This window comes from Diuraphis noxia, unplaced genomic scaffold (assembly GCF_037042655.1).
Source record: "Diuraphis noxia isolate RWA-SAM2 unplaced genomic scaffold, SU_Dnox_SAM2 contig0002, whole genome shotgun sequence".
Lineage (NCBI taxonomy): Eukaryota > Metazoa > Arthropoda > Insecta > Hemiptera > Aphididae > Diuraphis > Diuraphis noxia.
Window position 1 is genome coordinate 33,684,532 of NW_028301712.1, and position 16,391 is coordinate 33,700,922.

The 16,391-nt window shown below is 28.8% G+C and overlaps 2 protein-coding genes across 4 annotated transcripts in view; one reads left to right on the plus strand and one right to left on the minus strand.

Annotated features, from left to right (window-relative positions):
- LOC149058366 (uncharacterized) overlaps window positions 1-16,391 on the minus strand; it is a 476,835-nt gene that overhangs the window by 192,511 nt on the left and 267,933 nt on the right. The gene's annotated exons all lie outside the window — the stretch shown is intronic.
- The window catches only part of LOC107165554 (protein qui-1), a 214,897-nt gene that overhangs the window by 170,988 nt on the left and 27,518 nt on the right, over window positions 1-16,391 (plus strand). The window contains exons 4-5 of the mRNA XM_089220722.1: window positions 6,790-6,912; window positions 11,299-11,465. Coding sequence (XP_089076848.1) covers window positions 6,790-6,912; window positions 11,299-11,465 — 290 coding nt within the window. The remainder of the gene's footprint in view (window positions 1-6,789; window positions 6,913-11,298; window positions 11,466-16,391) is intronic.

A 16,391-nucleotide genomic window follows, 5' to 3' on the forward strand; every position in this document is an offset into this window, starting at 1 on the left:
GACATATACACGTATTTTACGTAAATACGCATAACCAAATAGTAATCATATCGATACGGTTTCATGCGAAATTCACCTAAATCAATGATTGAATCATATTACCAGTGGAATAACGAGTACAAAAACAATAAAAGTTAATCGAATAATGTTACTTAAGTGTATTATTATTATCACGAACAATACGACCGTTTTTCTATACATGTACATAGAAATATTGGGAAATACGTACTGGTGGTATGCCAATAAATTATTCAAATGCAATTAATTGAAAACTTTCCTGGTGTTAGCTTCGTACAAATTATACAGGCAAACAGCGTACAAAATCAAACAAAATAAACTATACCTACCGGTTAATACATTTAACAATTATTCAAAAAAATATTGAAAATTGTTACTTTTGACCCCCCCCCCCCCAAAAAAAAAAAAAGAAAAGTACTAACTAGATTCACTTTCTGATCGAACGAGGTACTGAATTCGAAAATCGAAACTTTTACTGCCCAAAAACATGATGACACGACACTAAAAAAAAAAAATTAAAATTAAAAAAAAAACACCCACATCATGGTAAAATCAATAGGTACATTCTTCGCTCCTCTCAGAATCTAAAATGTATAATATCAATATGTTATCATTCAATCATTCAAACGGATAAATATAAAAATTATAACGATAAAATAAAAAAATAAAAAAATATGTTAACATTTTTTTTTTTATTATTCAAGACTGTCAAGACTGTTGTGTTAATGTATATAAAATAAAAAAACTTACACAAAATTGTATTGAAAATTCTATACGCGCCACTGATTCTTGTCAGGTGTTATTCGAGGAAAGTATGGGAGTCCTTAGTTTAGATATACCCATTGAACACTTGACGTTTGAATTTTCTCGTAATTGAAACGTTGAAGCATTTCCGTACAGTTTTTTTCTGGATATATAGGTAGAATATAAAACGAAATACATACAAATTTCTTCTACGTAATACTGGTACACTTCACGAAATAACAATAACTACATCACTCAGAAGTCTACTTCATTAGACCTTTGAAGCAACACATCAGGCGAAGGATGTATAAATATGAAGTCAATGTGTTTCGTTTATTACCATACCACCAAAGAAATCTATGCTCGTGTTACAGAATGTTATGAAATACTTTTCGAAACCATGATTAGAAGACGCAGATGGAAATTTGATCCTTTGGTAAATTAATATTAATTAAACCGTACTTAGCTCAAAGCGAAATATCAAAACATGGTAAATAATCATGTCATTCGTAGTGTGCTTTATTAAAACTTGTTATATTTCGTTTAAATGCAACTTAATGCAATCAAGATAATTATTGATTGTGTCTAACAACGTTATTGGATCAGCGGTCGGCTGACAATTGAGTACTACATTGAGAAATAAAAACAAAAAGCTAATGACTATTAAGTTTAAAGTTGGTTGTATTGGCAATTATCGAGAACGTCGTAGTAAATAACAAAACGGAAAACAATGTAAACTTTTTCTGTCATTTGTAGGAAATTGTTTTGACGGTTATAACGACGATTCCCGATTCTCGGAATCACTTTTTTGTAATGAAAACTAAAAAACAAACTCCATGTACGATCGTCTGACAGTTTTCTGAAAAACTGCACAGCGGTTGGCATCCAGTTGAACAACCGTCGTCATTGATGCACTCTATAATATTGTTTATGGTAAAGTACTAATACCAGTAAAACAAATAATATAAAGACAAATGCCAGTAAGTTACCAAATTTCCAGTTTTACCAATCGTTATTGTTTTAATTTATAAACTATGACGTATAATAAATTCAGCTAAGCTCTGAACGATTGTAGTCATTCAGGATCAGGTTACAAATGAGAAATAACCATTGGACAAACTATTATATTATGTAATTAATAAATTCCAAAGTATGAGAAACCAAAATAATGTGCAAATAATGTATTTGAAAATTAATCTATACATAAGATTTAAACTTACATTATTTATAAACATAATTGTAAAAAAAAACAAATAATAATTATACTATTTATGAATACAATGGATAATATTGAACAAAATTTTAAAAAATATCTTAAATATTAGGAAAATTTTAAATATTGTTGTAAAGAATAATTTAATCACGATTTATTTATAGTGACTGTAAGTTTAAAAAAACATGTAAATAAAATACAACATACCTATTTATAAGTTTATCTTGTACTATAATATTACAATATCAATTAATTCGTTCAAACAATTAAGCGATCCATAATATTGCATATATTATCACCAAAAGACAATAGTATATAGTACATTATTAAAATAATTTAATGGCGTGGCATTATCGTATTAAATAAAAAAATAATCCAAGTAAAAAAAAAAAAAACTAATCCTAGAAATAGAATCTTAAACCTCAATCTAAATGCGAAACTTTAAACCGGATGGATTTATATCCACCCCCCATTTAGAGGGTTTATTTCCAACTTAATCTAGATCAAGTGAATATGTTTTTTTTTCATTCCACTTTAGATTTTTTAATGTAACCGCAATAAAAAATAACAACAAGCGACGGTACATTACATACCTGGGACTGATTTCTTTTTTATTTTACTTAAGCGAAAACATTACTAATCCGTTTTTTTTATTATTATTCTGAATTAATATTTTATTACAGACAGATACAATTATTATCGAATCAACTAGGCAATCAACAAAATGCAAATGTTTATCTTAATGTATTTTAATATATAATTAATGCACCTAATGTACCAACAGCTAATCCTTTAAACAACACTACCAGACATTTTTTTGTGATAGCCAATGGCTATATAGTTGCTACTGCATTTTCTAAAAAAAAAACACATTTTAATTAAATTCCGGTTTGACAGTCAGTTTAATCGTCGTATGAACGTCAAGTAGTGGTAATTATATAAATGCTGTTCTAGTTTCATTTAATGTTCGTTATGCACAGGTATCTAGAATCTAGATCCTCAAACCGCATTCACCTTGTGACATGCTGTGTTTAGTTATATCATATCGCCATATTACTAATATTATTGATGAATAGATTTTTTTCATTTTATGAAAATCGAAGGCTTAATAATACGATTACAAAACGACGTCGATATGACAAGAACAAAACACGATCGGTAATAACCAGTCGTAACGATAACAATATTAACAATCAGCGTTAGATCGGCAAATCGTGAACCACACACCGTGCGTCAATATAGCCATTAACTAGGAAACTAATAGTTATTCAATTTATTCATATATTACTATGCGATGTGAGGTGCTTTTCGATACGATAATCGCCAGTATTGTTTTATAATGTTAGTTTTATCGAGATACCTACGATGTATTAGTACTGAAGCGTTGTGTAAATTTCATTAGAGTATAATAATCATTATGGATTGTTCGTATAATGAAAATGTTTAGTGATATTGGCAACGCGTAACAATTTGGAGTACTGTGAATGACATCTGGCTGATCAAAAATTCCAAACTGGTGGAATTTCGATTCGAAATGTATTCCATGTATATTTATACATATTACAATAATACCTATTTGACAATTATAGTAATATTTGTATAATGATGTGTATTAGTCATACACAAGTATGAGTAATTGTCATTACTAATAACACATTCATTGTCGCGAAAACAGAAAATGACCAAATCGCAGCACGTTCATTTTAATATAAAATAATATGCCTGCGTATTGCACACATAACACGCAGGTACATCAATCAATCAGAATATGCGACGTATACACGTATATTACAAGGAAAATTAATTATAGTATGAGAGAAAATACGCAAGCAGACGAGTTGTGAAGGGGGTGTAATGAAGGCTTGCTGCTTGCACGTGCATATAATGTTCATTCGAATTTGAAGGATGGATGAGAACGAAAAGGGATGAAACTCCCTCCAATATTCATTTTTTTTTTTAATATATCGAAAGCACCCATAATAATTATTTTCATTAACTCTGGAAGATATACTTTATTTTTTACAAAATTGAAAATATTTCATTATTTTCGTAATTTTTATTTTCGAAATTATATTGAATAAAATAATTGTTCGCGCATCGTAAGGTATTTTTCTTTTTATGTTATCACAATCTTTCGTTTGTTGTAATAAATTGCCAAGTATGTTATTTTACGTGTGTTATTTTTAGGGCCGTTGGCCAAAATACGTCGCACAATAGCATGAGATTCGGAATAAAGTCGGTCGACACTCTACCTAGTCGATCGTCGCGAAAAAACGCTGCAATGCGAGCACGTTTGACGTCGGGAGGCGTACTCGTACAGGTGAGCTACCCATCTCCAGCCGACTGTATCGACCGGATCTATGTATTATATAGAGCACGGGTCAGACAGGTCATAAGGGACACCGGTCATAAGGGACACCGGTCGCAATAAGGTACACGATAGCTACGAACTTGCTCAATCGAACCATTCTTGATGACTCCAAGTCATGTTAGGTTAGGTTAGGTCATTTGAGTCAGGAGCCGTTGACTCGTGTATATTCTGCGATAAGAAATACGTATTATATGTTATAATGTTCGTTACACCAGTAACGGCTATAAGGGCTCAGGGTGATCAAAGGCGATGCAGATTTTGGGTTACACATTATACACAAGGTATAAGATGACGTAAGCTGGACGTCTGCCGGTCAAACAGCTCATTTTTGCAGCCGCTACAAACTATGCACGGCGTCGGTGTCGTGTCCTGTTCCTGACTCGGTTAGCCGCGCACGATCCGCGCCGTTCCGTCACAGAACACGAGATCGGCCGCGGTCCATACGACAGCACATGCGCTTCGCACCAAAGCCCGGTTGGCACGCTGGTCGCGGTCATCAATACGGCGGTACACAATACACATACATGCGCCGCGCCGAAGTCCGATTGGCACACTGGCCACAGTGCCACAAACCACACACGGCGTCGGTGTCATATTCTGTTCCTGACTCGGCTGGCGCCCGACCGGCGGGCATCCGCCGTTCCGTCACAGAACTCGAGACCGGCTGCGATCCGTACAGTGAAACGCTTAAAGTTACAACGATAGATCGCCATGAACAATCCGCGTTGTTGCCGCCGCACGACCACACGCAACAACCAATCGCGGCGACGCAATAAGCTGTGCCGTACCTATAAATACGAGTGCGGAGCGCAAAGAAGCTCAGTACTCTATCTACACCGTAGCAAGACCCACCAAATACATACTTACGCGGTATAGACGCATACACGGCATATTTACTCCGTACCAAAAATCTCCTAACAGCTGGAACTAGCGGTTAAGGTCCACTAAAATCAACCGATATGGAAGAAATAAGAATGATATTCAATTTCATCAATAATATTATACACTCATCAGTATTTATATCATAAAACGTAACATAATTTGTACATTGTAAAATCGAAGACTGAAGGTATCAAAGTTTAATAATATATGTGACATTTTTTTTCTAGTTTTAGAATCATCTTTCTTTTATTTTTCTAGTAAAAACAACAAGTGTACCTACGTTATCTACGTTAAATATAGATAGCTCTCAAACATACATAATATTATATTAAATGTTTAATACAATGAGTTCTTGATCGATGATGGTTTACCTCCAATGCGCTATTTATCAATATCATAGCAACCATCCGATTAAATCTTTCACAGATCACGGTATATGCCTAGGAATTATAATGATAATTATACGATTTTTATTTATTTATTTGTGTAATTGTGTAAAGTGACAACCCCATGGAATTATAAATACTAAAACACGGTGATATATACCTATATATATTATATATTATATAAATTTATTGTATAGTTACAATATTAAAAATTAAGAATAAAATATTTTGACTTGATAGTGTGTCAAAATATAAATAAAACTTATTATTTAGGTTACGGTAATTTATAATATACGGTACTCTGGACTAGATACAATATAATTTTGTTTAGAAAGAGGGGAGAACAATTAATGTCTGGTTATTTCTGATATTGAACTGGGGCTTTGAATTTAACATTCTTTGGAAATTTGGGGTAACCAATTTCGCATCTTATTAGCTTGGAGGCTATTTATACAACATCTAATTATTGACCTCTTTGTTGTAGGACTTAAAAACGTAGCAAAAATCATTTTACGCGGGATAGAACCACTCAGGCTATAGCCATAACTAAGAAACAAATTGTTCACACTGTAAAAAGGAGAACATTTAATGTGCAATATAGTTTTTATATTTTTGTTATATCACAAATACAAAAAAAGTTATGAAATAATAATTTTTAACCAATACAATTTTTTTTTTTTGTATTTGCGATATCGGAAAAATAAAAACAGCATTAGAATAAAACCATATAATTTTGAACTAAAATTTATTTGTGACTAATAACCTTATTATGTATATTATTTTAACGTAAATTGAATTTATAAAAATTTATCAGTAAACTTGACACGAAAAATTGAAAAATTTAGACAACACCAATCGTTAAAATATCATTAATGATAAACTAACTTGTCTACTTCAAATTGTATTTAAATCATTATAGGCAGGCGAATATATTTTAATCAATCATTGCTTATTTGTTTAGATAGGTACTTAATTTACAAATAATGTACTTCATTTTAATGGTATACTATTATTTAATGATTTTAAGCATATTTATTTAAATTTTATTCAAATCTCTCGATCCGTAACTACGTTTTGATCCTCTTTTATTGAACGTGCAAAAATGTGAAACAAGATTTATACATTTGAACATTTGAAATATTCAATGTTTTATGTTGTTATTTTTTTTTTCACAGGTAGAATTCGTCGACATGCATTACGGCAGTGAATTGGATCCAATGAAAAATCCGTTTTTATTCGCAGAACATTTGGATGAAATAAGAAATTGCCGAAAAGTTTCCCGGGGATGTTTCTTTTTGGTATTTACACATAATTTATACTATTTAAAAATACGTGGTGTGAAACTTGACACATTTTAACATTAATTTTAAAATTGTGTAGGTAAATAAAGATATCTTTTACATAGTAATGAACTTTAAGCCTCGAAGGGCTGATATTTCGTATTTAAGTAAAAGTTTACATTTAAGAAATAATGATCTGTTTGCGCAGTCATGAGCGTTTTTTTAAATATTCTTTATAGTCTCGTTTAATTTTTTTAAAATTTTTTTTTTATCACTGTGATTTCCATAATCCTTAAGTCAGATTTGCATAGAAAATAGTCTCAGAAGTTTGATACCTTGAAAACTTGCAACTTTAGTTACGTGAAATACCTACAAAGAGATTTTGATTTTCGTTCGTATAAATCCTGAAATGGCAATAACCACAGAAATAATATTGTGTTATGATTTTTTCCAAACCAAAATAATATTTAGTTCTGTACAATAATATGATAAAGTAAACAGTGTAGAATTTTTATTAACACTGCCAAAACATAACAATTAAAATCAGATAATGTCACCATAGTGATTCAACGATAAACGAAGTTATTTACTTGAATAATAAACATCTTATAATAATAATAATATCTATTAAATTCAATTATATTTATCATAATAGGAGTAGAACAAAATTATTATCATCGTTATTAATAAACTACAGTATAAAAATACATTATAATATTTTTATAATATACATTATAATATTATTATGAAATGTGTATTAAATGTAAAATAATGTGCACTGAAATACATAACAATAAAATAAAACGCAATATATCAGCTTAAACATATTTATAGACGTGTTAATACATTTATGAAAATTCTTCCACTTTTTTACATACTTTAAACATACTTCATAGTTCATGTATGTACTTAATACCTACAAAAGTGTAAGACGTTTAACTAAAACCGACAGACGTTATGGTTACATAACAACCAAATACATAAACATTTTAATTGTATTTTTTTGCAAAATAATACACTTTAAAACAATTGCAAATTATTTGTTTATTTTTCTGCAAAACGATCGATACCAATATTTTGTTTTTACAAAAATATTTTAAGTACAACGTATTATAATAATATTATATTGTTATTACGCAATATTATTTACAAGTATAATATATTAACTTTGTCACTATTATTATTATTCATTACGTAAGAAATGAACTAAACTAATTTGTTGTTTTTTTTTTAACATATTTAACATATTTTGTTAAAATCCCTTTCATAATTTTTTATTAACATTGGTAAATTCTAGTTTTAATTATTCGTTTACAACCTATTCATAAAGTTTAATACCTTTTTCATTTCCTATTAATAAAGATAGATCGTCGTTGCCTTCTCAATTTGTAAAATTTATAATTATTGTGTTTATAAAAACATTCACCACTAACGCTGAAATTAATGTGTATCTAATTAATAGTATTAATACATTAGAAATAAATTGTTCTCTACAAATAATTTTCACACAAGCATTTTCAGCTATTTTTTACCATCCTAGATTCAACACCAATAAAATTACCTAATGTATCCATTTAATAATCCACACTAATTATTTCAAAAAGTTCTAATTCTTATGAAAATATTTGTGTGCATAATTTGATGTCATGACGGAAAATATTACTGAAAACAAACACCTTACTTTTGTGTTATTACATTGTTGTTATTTTATAACTTTTTTACTTTGCTAAATGATAATATAGAAAGATAACTTTTATATTTTATAATATTTTTCGTAGTATTTCAATATATGAAAAGTGGATATCGCTGTACTGTACAATAGGTTACAAGTGGGTTACTGAAATGGATGGAATTAAATTTAAATCCAATGATATTATATCATTGTATACGAAAAACGGTTCTGAGCGGAGACGGTTTATGTGTCTAGGTTATATTATTATAGATTACTATTACTTGGGTGGCAGTATTGTGCTAAACATTTCCCACCCGTTCCTGGTTTTTTGAACGGAAAAAAAAAAAGATTACTACTACTTATTATTAATACTTATTAAAATATTTGACTTTCCGGTGGACATTTTTTTTTTTTTTTTTTACAAAGATAGACAAACTTGTAAGGAATCTCGAATTAAATTTTCAATTGAAAATTGCATGATGGATAGAATATACTTATATTTAAACATTTGGTGAAAATTTCATGTATCTATGGTAATTTGTTATAAAGTTACATCATAAACCAAAATCGATTTTATCGAAAACCGATTGTGCGTAAAAATTCCCGTTTTTTCTTTAATTTTTAGTTTGTTTATCCCGATTATTTAGAAAAATATTGAGACATTTTTACTTTTGACCTCCCAAAGTACCAACTAGATTCACTTTCTGATTTAACAAATTACTGAAGTAAAAGCAAAAAATCGAAGCATTTTTACTGCCCCAAAACCTGATGACAGACACAAAAAATAAAATAAAAAACACACACATCATGGTAATATCAATACATTTCTCGCTCCGCTCAGAATCTGAAATTGTATTTCGATTGAGTAAGTATGTAATTGGTTATAACTTATAAATATTTAAATTTAAAAATGTAGATGAACGAAGTTGAGTGACATTTCAAGTATCTCGCAGAATATTTATTTAATCACTACTTTACGTATTGGCTTATCCTAACATAAGATCTATAATAGTAGCTACACTATACTTACGTAGGTATGAATATTATAAATTGTTTACATTTTGGTGCAAATTATGCAAAAAAAAAGACATTATGGAAAATAAAGTTTGCTTCGTTATAATTAAAAGCATTCTAAATTCGTTTATACATAATAATTATGGTTTTATCACAATTTGAGCCTCAAAAAACATTAACTTCTACATTCAAATCCTACTTATAAGTTATAACCACTCGTTTAAAATTGCATTTGTATTAATCAATCTTTTTATTTAAAAAAAGAAAATATTCAAACTATATTATACATAACATAATAATTAATAAGTATATGTACGTTTAGGGAGGATACATTAATCACTAATTTGGAAAAAGAACCCACCCAATGATGACACTTTTAATTTGGTTTGATTATATTTATTTTTATTTTTATCTTACTATTGTAATAAATCTCTGCATCATTTAAGTTTCAGTCGCCTTGGAGAAATTTATGGATCTACTATGAAAAATATTCTGCTACGCTATATAATAAAATTAAACAATATGCACCTAAATACAATATCTATAGTATATCATTCAAAAAAAGTAAAACATAATAATTATTAAATTTTAATGGCATTACATTTTTTTTGATTCATATTTTTAAAAATTCAAACTTTTTTATGCAATGACTGAAAACACTTAAATGAATCACCCAGCATATATTTCATGTAAATTATCATCCATTTACTTATACTAATAATTAAAAAAGCAAGCAAACTTCTTTAAAAGAAATAATCATTAGGTTTATTATAGGTTTGACTCAGTTTAATACTTACGCTAATTATTCATTTCACTCGAAAAATATCTTATTTACTTCTTGTGTATATTTTATTGTAATAAATTATTCATAGAAAGAAAATAATATAATTATAAAAATGTTAAAGTATGAAATAATATTATATAATGTTATACACTATTGTATTTTATCAAGTTTTCATTTGTTGGCACTATTATTCTTTATATAAAAGAAAACTATAGAATTATAGACACATATTTCTAGATGGTTCATGAACAATAACTATTGGTTTCCTGTAACAAATTGTTAATTCCATTATTTATATACTATAGCTATAAAATACTACATCAAAAATTAAAACTAGAACATAGTTAACAATAAACTTTGTAATTTAAAATGTGTTTGTTTACACTTTAGCCTCATAAAGATTCTAAAATGAATAATTTTACTGATGTGGCATTATTTTATCAAGTAAAAGTTTTTGTTTTAATACTTAAACATTAATTACAATCTTATAAATTACAGTATACGATAAATAATAAAAGTTGAATGTTTTTTTTTTTTTTTAATTAAGTATTTTTGTTCATTTGTGTACCACTTAGTAAAATATAATAACTGGTGAATAAAATAATAACATTGTGAAAACTATACTAACCTACATATTATTAGTTATGTACTATTTCATTAGTACACTCATAGCAGGTATTTTGTTCGTCAATGAATTGAATTTTATAAATCAATCAAAAAAAAAACAAAACTGATTTATTTCACGACACAGTAACGCTGTACGCATATAAAATATGCTTATTTGGCTAAAAGTTTAAATAATAAAACTTTTTGTCCCTTTTTTTTCTAGTTACTAGAAAGTGTTTTAAACTCACACACATATACTATGATTATGTTATTAATAAACGGGTTAGCAATTTTTCATTTGAAACTCAGCGTTGTTTGCTTTTTTAAGTGTTTGGTGGGGGACGAACACCAACCGTGCCCCGCGCCAGTGTGCATAGCGGAGGACGCATACGAACAACTGAAAGACGCCGCGCAGGAGCTGAACTTGGAGTGGTCGGCCGTGGAGAGCGCTTATCAACTAGACCCATTGAACAACCACTACACGCTGCCAAAACCGTGAGTACCCACCTCTAAAGATACCTAGGTACCATTCTACGGTAGTTGTGCCGGCCACTTCATATATTTTTTTATTCTCGCGACGAAATCGATAATGAAATGTAACGTACAAAAACGTTCAAGCTGAGTGGCGAAATTCTAGGCCTGGGCTCCCGTGTAAATTATTATTGCAACACCGACGTCGATAGTGCAATCGGTAACAATACAGAACTATAATTGAATATATATCTCGTATACATAATATACAACTCGCTTGAACAACCACCCCCCTCTCATCAAGAGTTGCAATTTTTGTGTTTCTCTATTTGTACTACACGAATCAATGTGGCATGGCAGTTTTATTATAGTTATTCAAGTTATATTACACGTCGTGAAATGTGTAGAAGCAATGCGAGACAAAAAGTTATACTTATGGCGTATGAAATCAATTCTGGTTGGTTACCAGTAAAATAAAGATGGTCTATTTATTGTGGGGAGTAAACCAAAATTCTGACAGCAATTGATGGCATTTTCAGGATAACCTAGGAATAGGCTACATTTGAATGGGGAAATTTTTGAATATTGATGTCCGCGTAAAATAGTGCCAATTGTTCAATAATAATTATTTACCGACGAATCGCATTATCCATTATCAAACTGTGAGTACCTACCTGCTGAGTTTGGCGTGTGCGAGGCATACGAAAACGACCTAATAGCTGTTGTAAATAATTTATTTATATAAAGCAGGTATATCAAACACGCAACCCAAAGCTCATTTTTATGACCCTCGACTACCAATATTAATTGTAAAAAAATACAATTTTCATTTTGTGTCACAACTATATGTTGAACGTTAGACTATAAGCCTTAAAAATGGCAGCGTCCATTAATATTTACCCAAAGTAGAAAAGTTAGTGCCAAAAAAAATAGAAATGTGAATACCGCAAACATCAAAAAGAAATTATTAATTTGATTTTTTTGTAATTAAAATAATGATGAATAATAAATGTTAAAGTGACTGTTGTGTTTATAATGACTAAATAATAAATTAAATTAAAAAATCAGTATAAAGTGTATTAATTTTTTTATTAATGTTTATATGCAGTCCGCATGGTTAACTATTTAAAATATTTGACCCAGTTAATACTTTGAGTTTGACAGGCTGGATACATGAGCACTCTATACTCACATAAAAACCAATAATTTTGACTAAAATTATTTGTTGTTAATTATTTGTATTAGGTACATATTTATATACTTATATATAATTAGAGCTAACATTTTGTGATGAACTTATTTTTAATATTGGTTATTTTGACGTATATTTTTTAATCCCTTGAACATTATTATAAAATATAAATAATTTCTTCTGTAAATTAATACGTTACTTTATTTATATAATATTTTTTATTTTGACTGAAATATTTCAAAATTATTTATTTTGTGGAGAGTCCAAAAACATTAAATGAAATAATAATAATAGCATATAGTTTCTCATCTATAATTTGTGATTATGTAATTTATTCAATAAAAACAATAAATTTAACTAGAAAAATTATATTATTCATAATATAAAAGGAAATAGTTTTTACAAATTTAAAATTTCTTGAAATAGTTTTTATTCTATTTGAATTAATAATAATTGTTAAAATTAATTTCGTCATAATTCCATAAAATAATATTATTTTTACAAGAATTCAAGGAATTTAAAAGAAAATAATCTATTAAAAAACTAATTCCTGAAAATAATATAGCAACAATATTATTTTAATCGTTTAAAGTTTAAACCATCAACAACGTAATGTTATTTTTATTCTATCAAGTATATGGAATTATTGATTAAATATTGATGGATATTATTTTTTATAATAAATTCCAAAACAAATCACAAAATTAACCAAAAAAGTTAAACCTCGCTAATTGAATAATGCGAAAACATTTTTTATTTGCTTAAAATTAAGTTATGTTGATGTTATACTTTATTTTCATATAATCTAGATACCCATTTTGGTATGCTGTCACTCAAAAGTAATTGTTTGCTTTAAATTATGTAGGAAAATGTTTTAAACGTGTTTATTAATTATTTCATTATTATTTTTTTTTTAACACGTGCCTAAAATATATATACAAACATAAATTAATATCAAAACAATATTTTTATAACACTATTTATTTATTTATTTTTATTATTGCATTATAATCACTCAATTATAACCAAACCTATCCCATATTAAGGTAGAAATTAAACTAGTATTTATATGATTTATCTATGTGAACTATTGGTCACGAAGCTAAGGGATGGCCTAGACTGTCCTAGTCATCCAAAATATTTACAAGTTAACCAAATTTTATTACATAATAATCATTAACGCTACGTTCTCACGATAATTACAATTAATATTATGATGAAAAAATATTTACTTCGTTATGACAAATATGAACACAACAACTTGTACCTGTCACATCAAACGCAATTTGGTTTTCAAACAGCATAGTCAAATTGTCAAAATTCAGAGTAGGTGTCATTCATAGATATTAGATACTTGTCGAATTTGACGTGTTAACGTAATACACAATGCAACTATATCAGCAATCATTATAAAGTCAATTTAATTCCTAATTTAGTAATTTGGCATTACTCAACTCGGCATCCACTCGGATACCACGATAATTATTATGCGTTTTAAGCTTAATATTATCGTCGAATTCCTAATATAATCATCTATAACAAATAATGGTATAGTAACAGGGGCGTATTTATGGGGGCGGCTGAGGGGGCTTCAGCCCCCCCCACACCCAAAAAAAAATCCAGGAATTGTTTATAAAGTCTGCTTATTATGTCCTATCAGATGTAAATTTTCTAACTCATAGAGGCTGAATTGGGAATTTCAGTTGGAGAAAATACCACAGCCCCCCCCCCCCAAAAAAAAAAAAAAATATATAAATACGCCCCTGTATAGTAATATGATATAAAGTACAATTTTTTACATTACAACTATGAAAATGTGTGCAGACTTTCATATTATTATTAATTATTTTTGTTAAATTGTTTTATTTTTAATTTAACATGCAATATTAAAAATTGATATGACATTGTGTCTTAGACAGAATTAAAAAAACGATTTATGAATAACTCCAATATTTATTTTAAATACCATTGGGCATTGATTATGAAAAACGTCAAAATTCTGATCTATGGTGACTAAAACTTTTAGCATGACATTATACATTAAGTACCGAATTACTAGAATCAGAACTTGAAATAATACCAAACGCAATAAATATGTATACAAATTATGTTAAAGGTAATAATATAAAAATACTTATAAATTAAATTGTGCTTATAGTGAAGGAAAGTAAATGTTGATCACTCAAGAAAAATGTTGGTGTTAATTAAGACATCCTAATTGTGTAATTCTAGCATTGTACTTGTGAGTCACACATAATAATTAACCATGTTTGTCATATACCTAATGATTATACTAAAAATTAAAAAAAACCTGTATCAAAATAATGAAAAAATATATAAATAGGTATATATATATATAAATATTTTAATAGCTAGAATACGGAGTAGGTGCATAATTTATGTGCAATGCCTTATCATCAAATATCAATAATACCCAGTGAATATGTTATGAAAATATCAAATAAATTAACAAAACGTATAACGAGTATTATATAAGCTTATTAAAAGTGTGTACATTGTACAGACTACAGACTACGGGCCATAATAATTATATCATATTATTTTTTTGTTTTTTCCCCGATCTACTTAATTATATCAATATCATTTATTGGCTTTCAATTTTTTTTTTTCTAACGATTAAAGTCTTACTTATATTGTTTATTTCTCCATAAATGTTTTAACTTGATTAGTTTTGTCTGTAGTTTTGCTAATGTAAAGTTCATCGAATAATTATTCTCAGTTCAACGATTCAAATTTATTGTAACGTCTTTTCACTTAAGCACTAAACTAATTCCTCAGGCAAGACGGTGGATTACAGTATTTCAGTGTTTTTTGGAGGAGTGAGGTGCCCAACTGTGTTTATTTTGCAATTAGACAACGTTCGACTGTCGAGTAGGATTGTGTAGATGTAATCCAAAGACAAATATATTACGCCGGAGTTTACTTTAAGGGACTGAAAAAGGTGAGGATGTTCTCCCCTCATCTGCTGTCACCGGTTTTAATCTATTCGACAAAGTCACTTCCCGTAAGTCTATTGCTATTTTTTTCCCTACATTTCTTAGTTTTAAAAGGCCGTCATATTTATGAACCTAATTCCCTGCTAGACTGCTGCAAGCAAACATTACACTCAGCGAGATAAAATCTATGGTCAAAAGACATAAATCAAATCCTCGTCGCGCCATAAACCGGCCAAACCCATAGTCCGGTCGGACGTCACCTCATTGTAACGCCCAAAAGAACGAATGACTTATCGTGGTAATAGGGTTTTGACAGGATCCTGATATAATCTGAAAAATGAAAGAAATCAGGGCAGGTGTCTTTACACGGTTTTTCAACGCAAAGGTACATCCATCGTGGTTGTCTATATAACGAGAAAAAATAAATATTTTTTTTAGCAAGCTAATTCTATCGGATTAAATTTATGTAAAAGTGTGTCCACTTGATATGATTGTTTTTTATACAAACTGGACATTTAGTTCACGAAATAAATAAGTAATTAATACTATTGCATGTCCATACAAATGTTTTTTTATACTGTAAATTAAATGATACAAAAAAGCCTCAAATTATATTTCATTATTCGTTTATATAAAATGTACCTATGCATTTAATAAATTAAGCTGATGATCCTTGAAATGTTTAAACAATGACAGAAATTTAACAACCCCATAACACACTCGTATATCAAATTAATATATTGAATAGTAAATTAGGTACTCTGGCAACATAAATTTTGAATTTATTGCATCTATATTCTT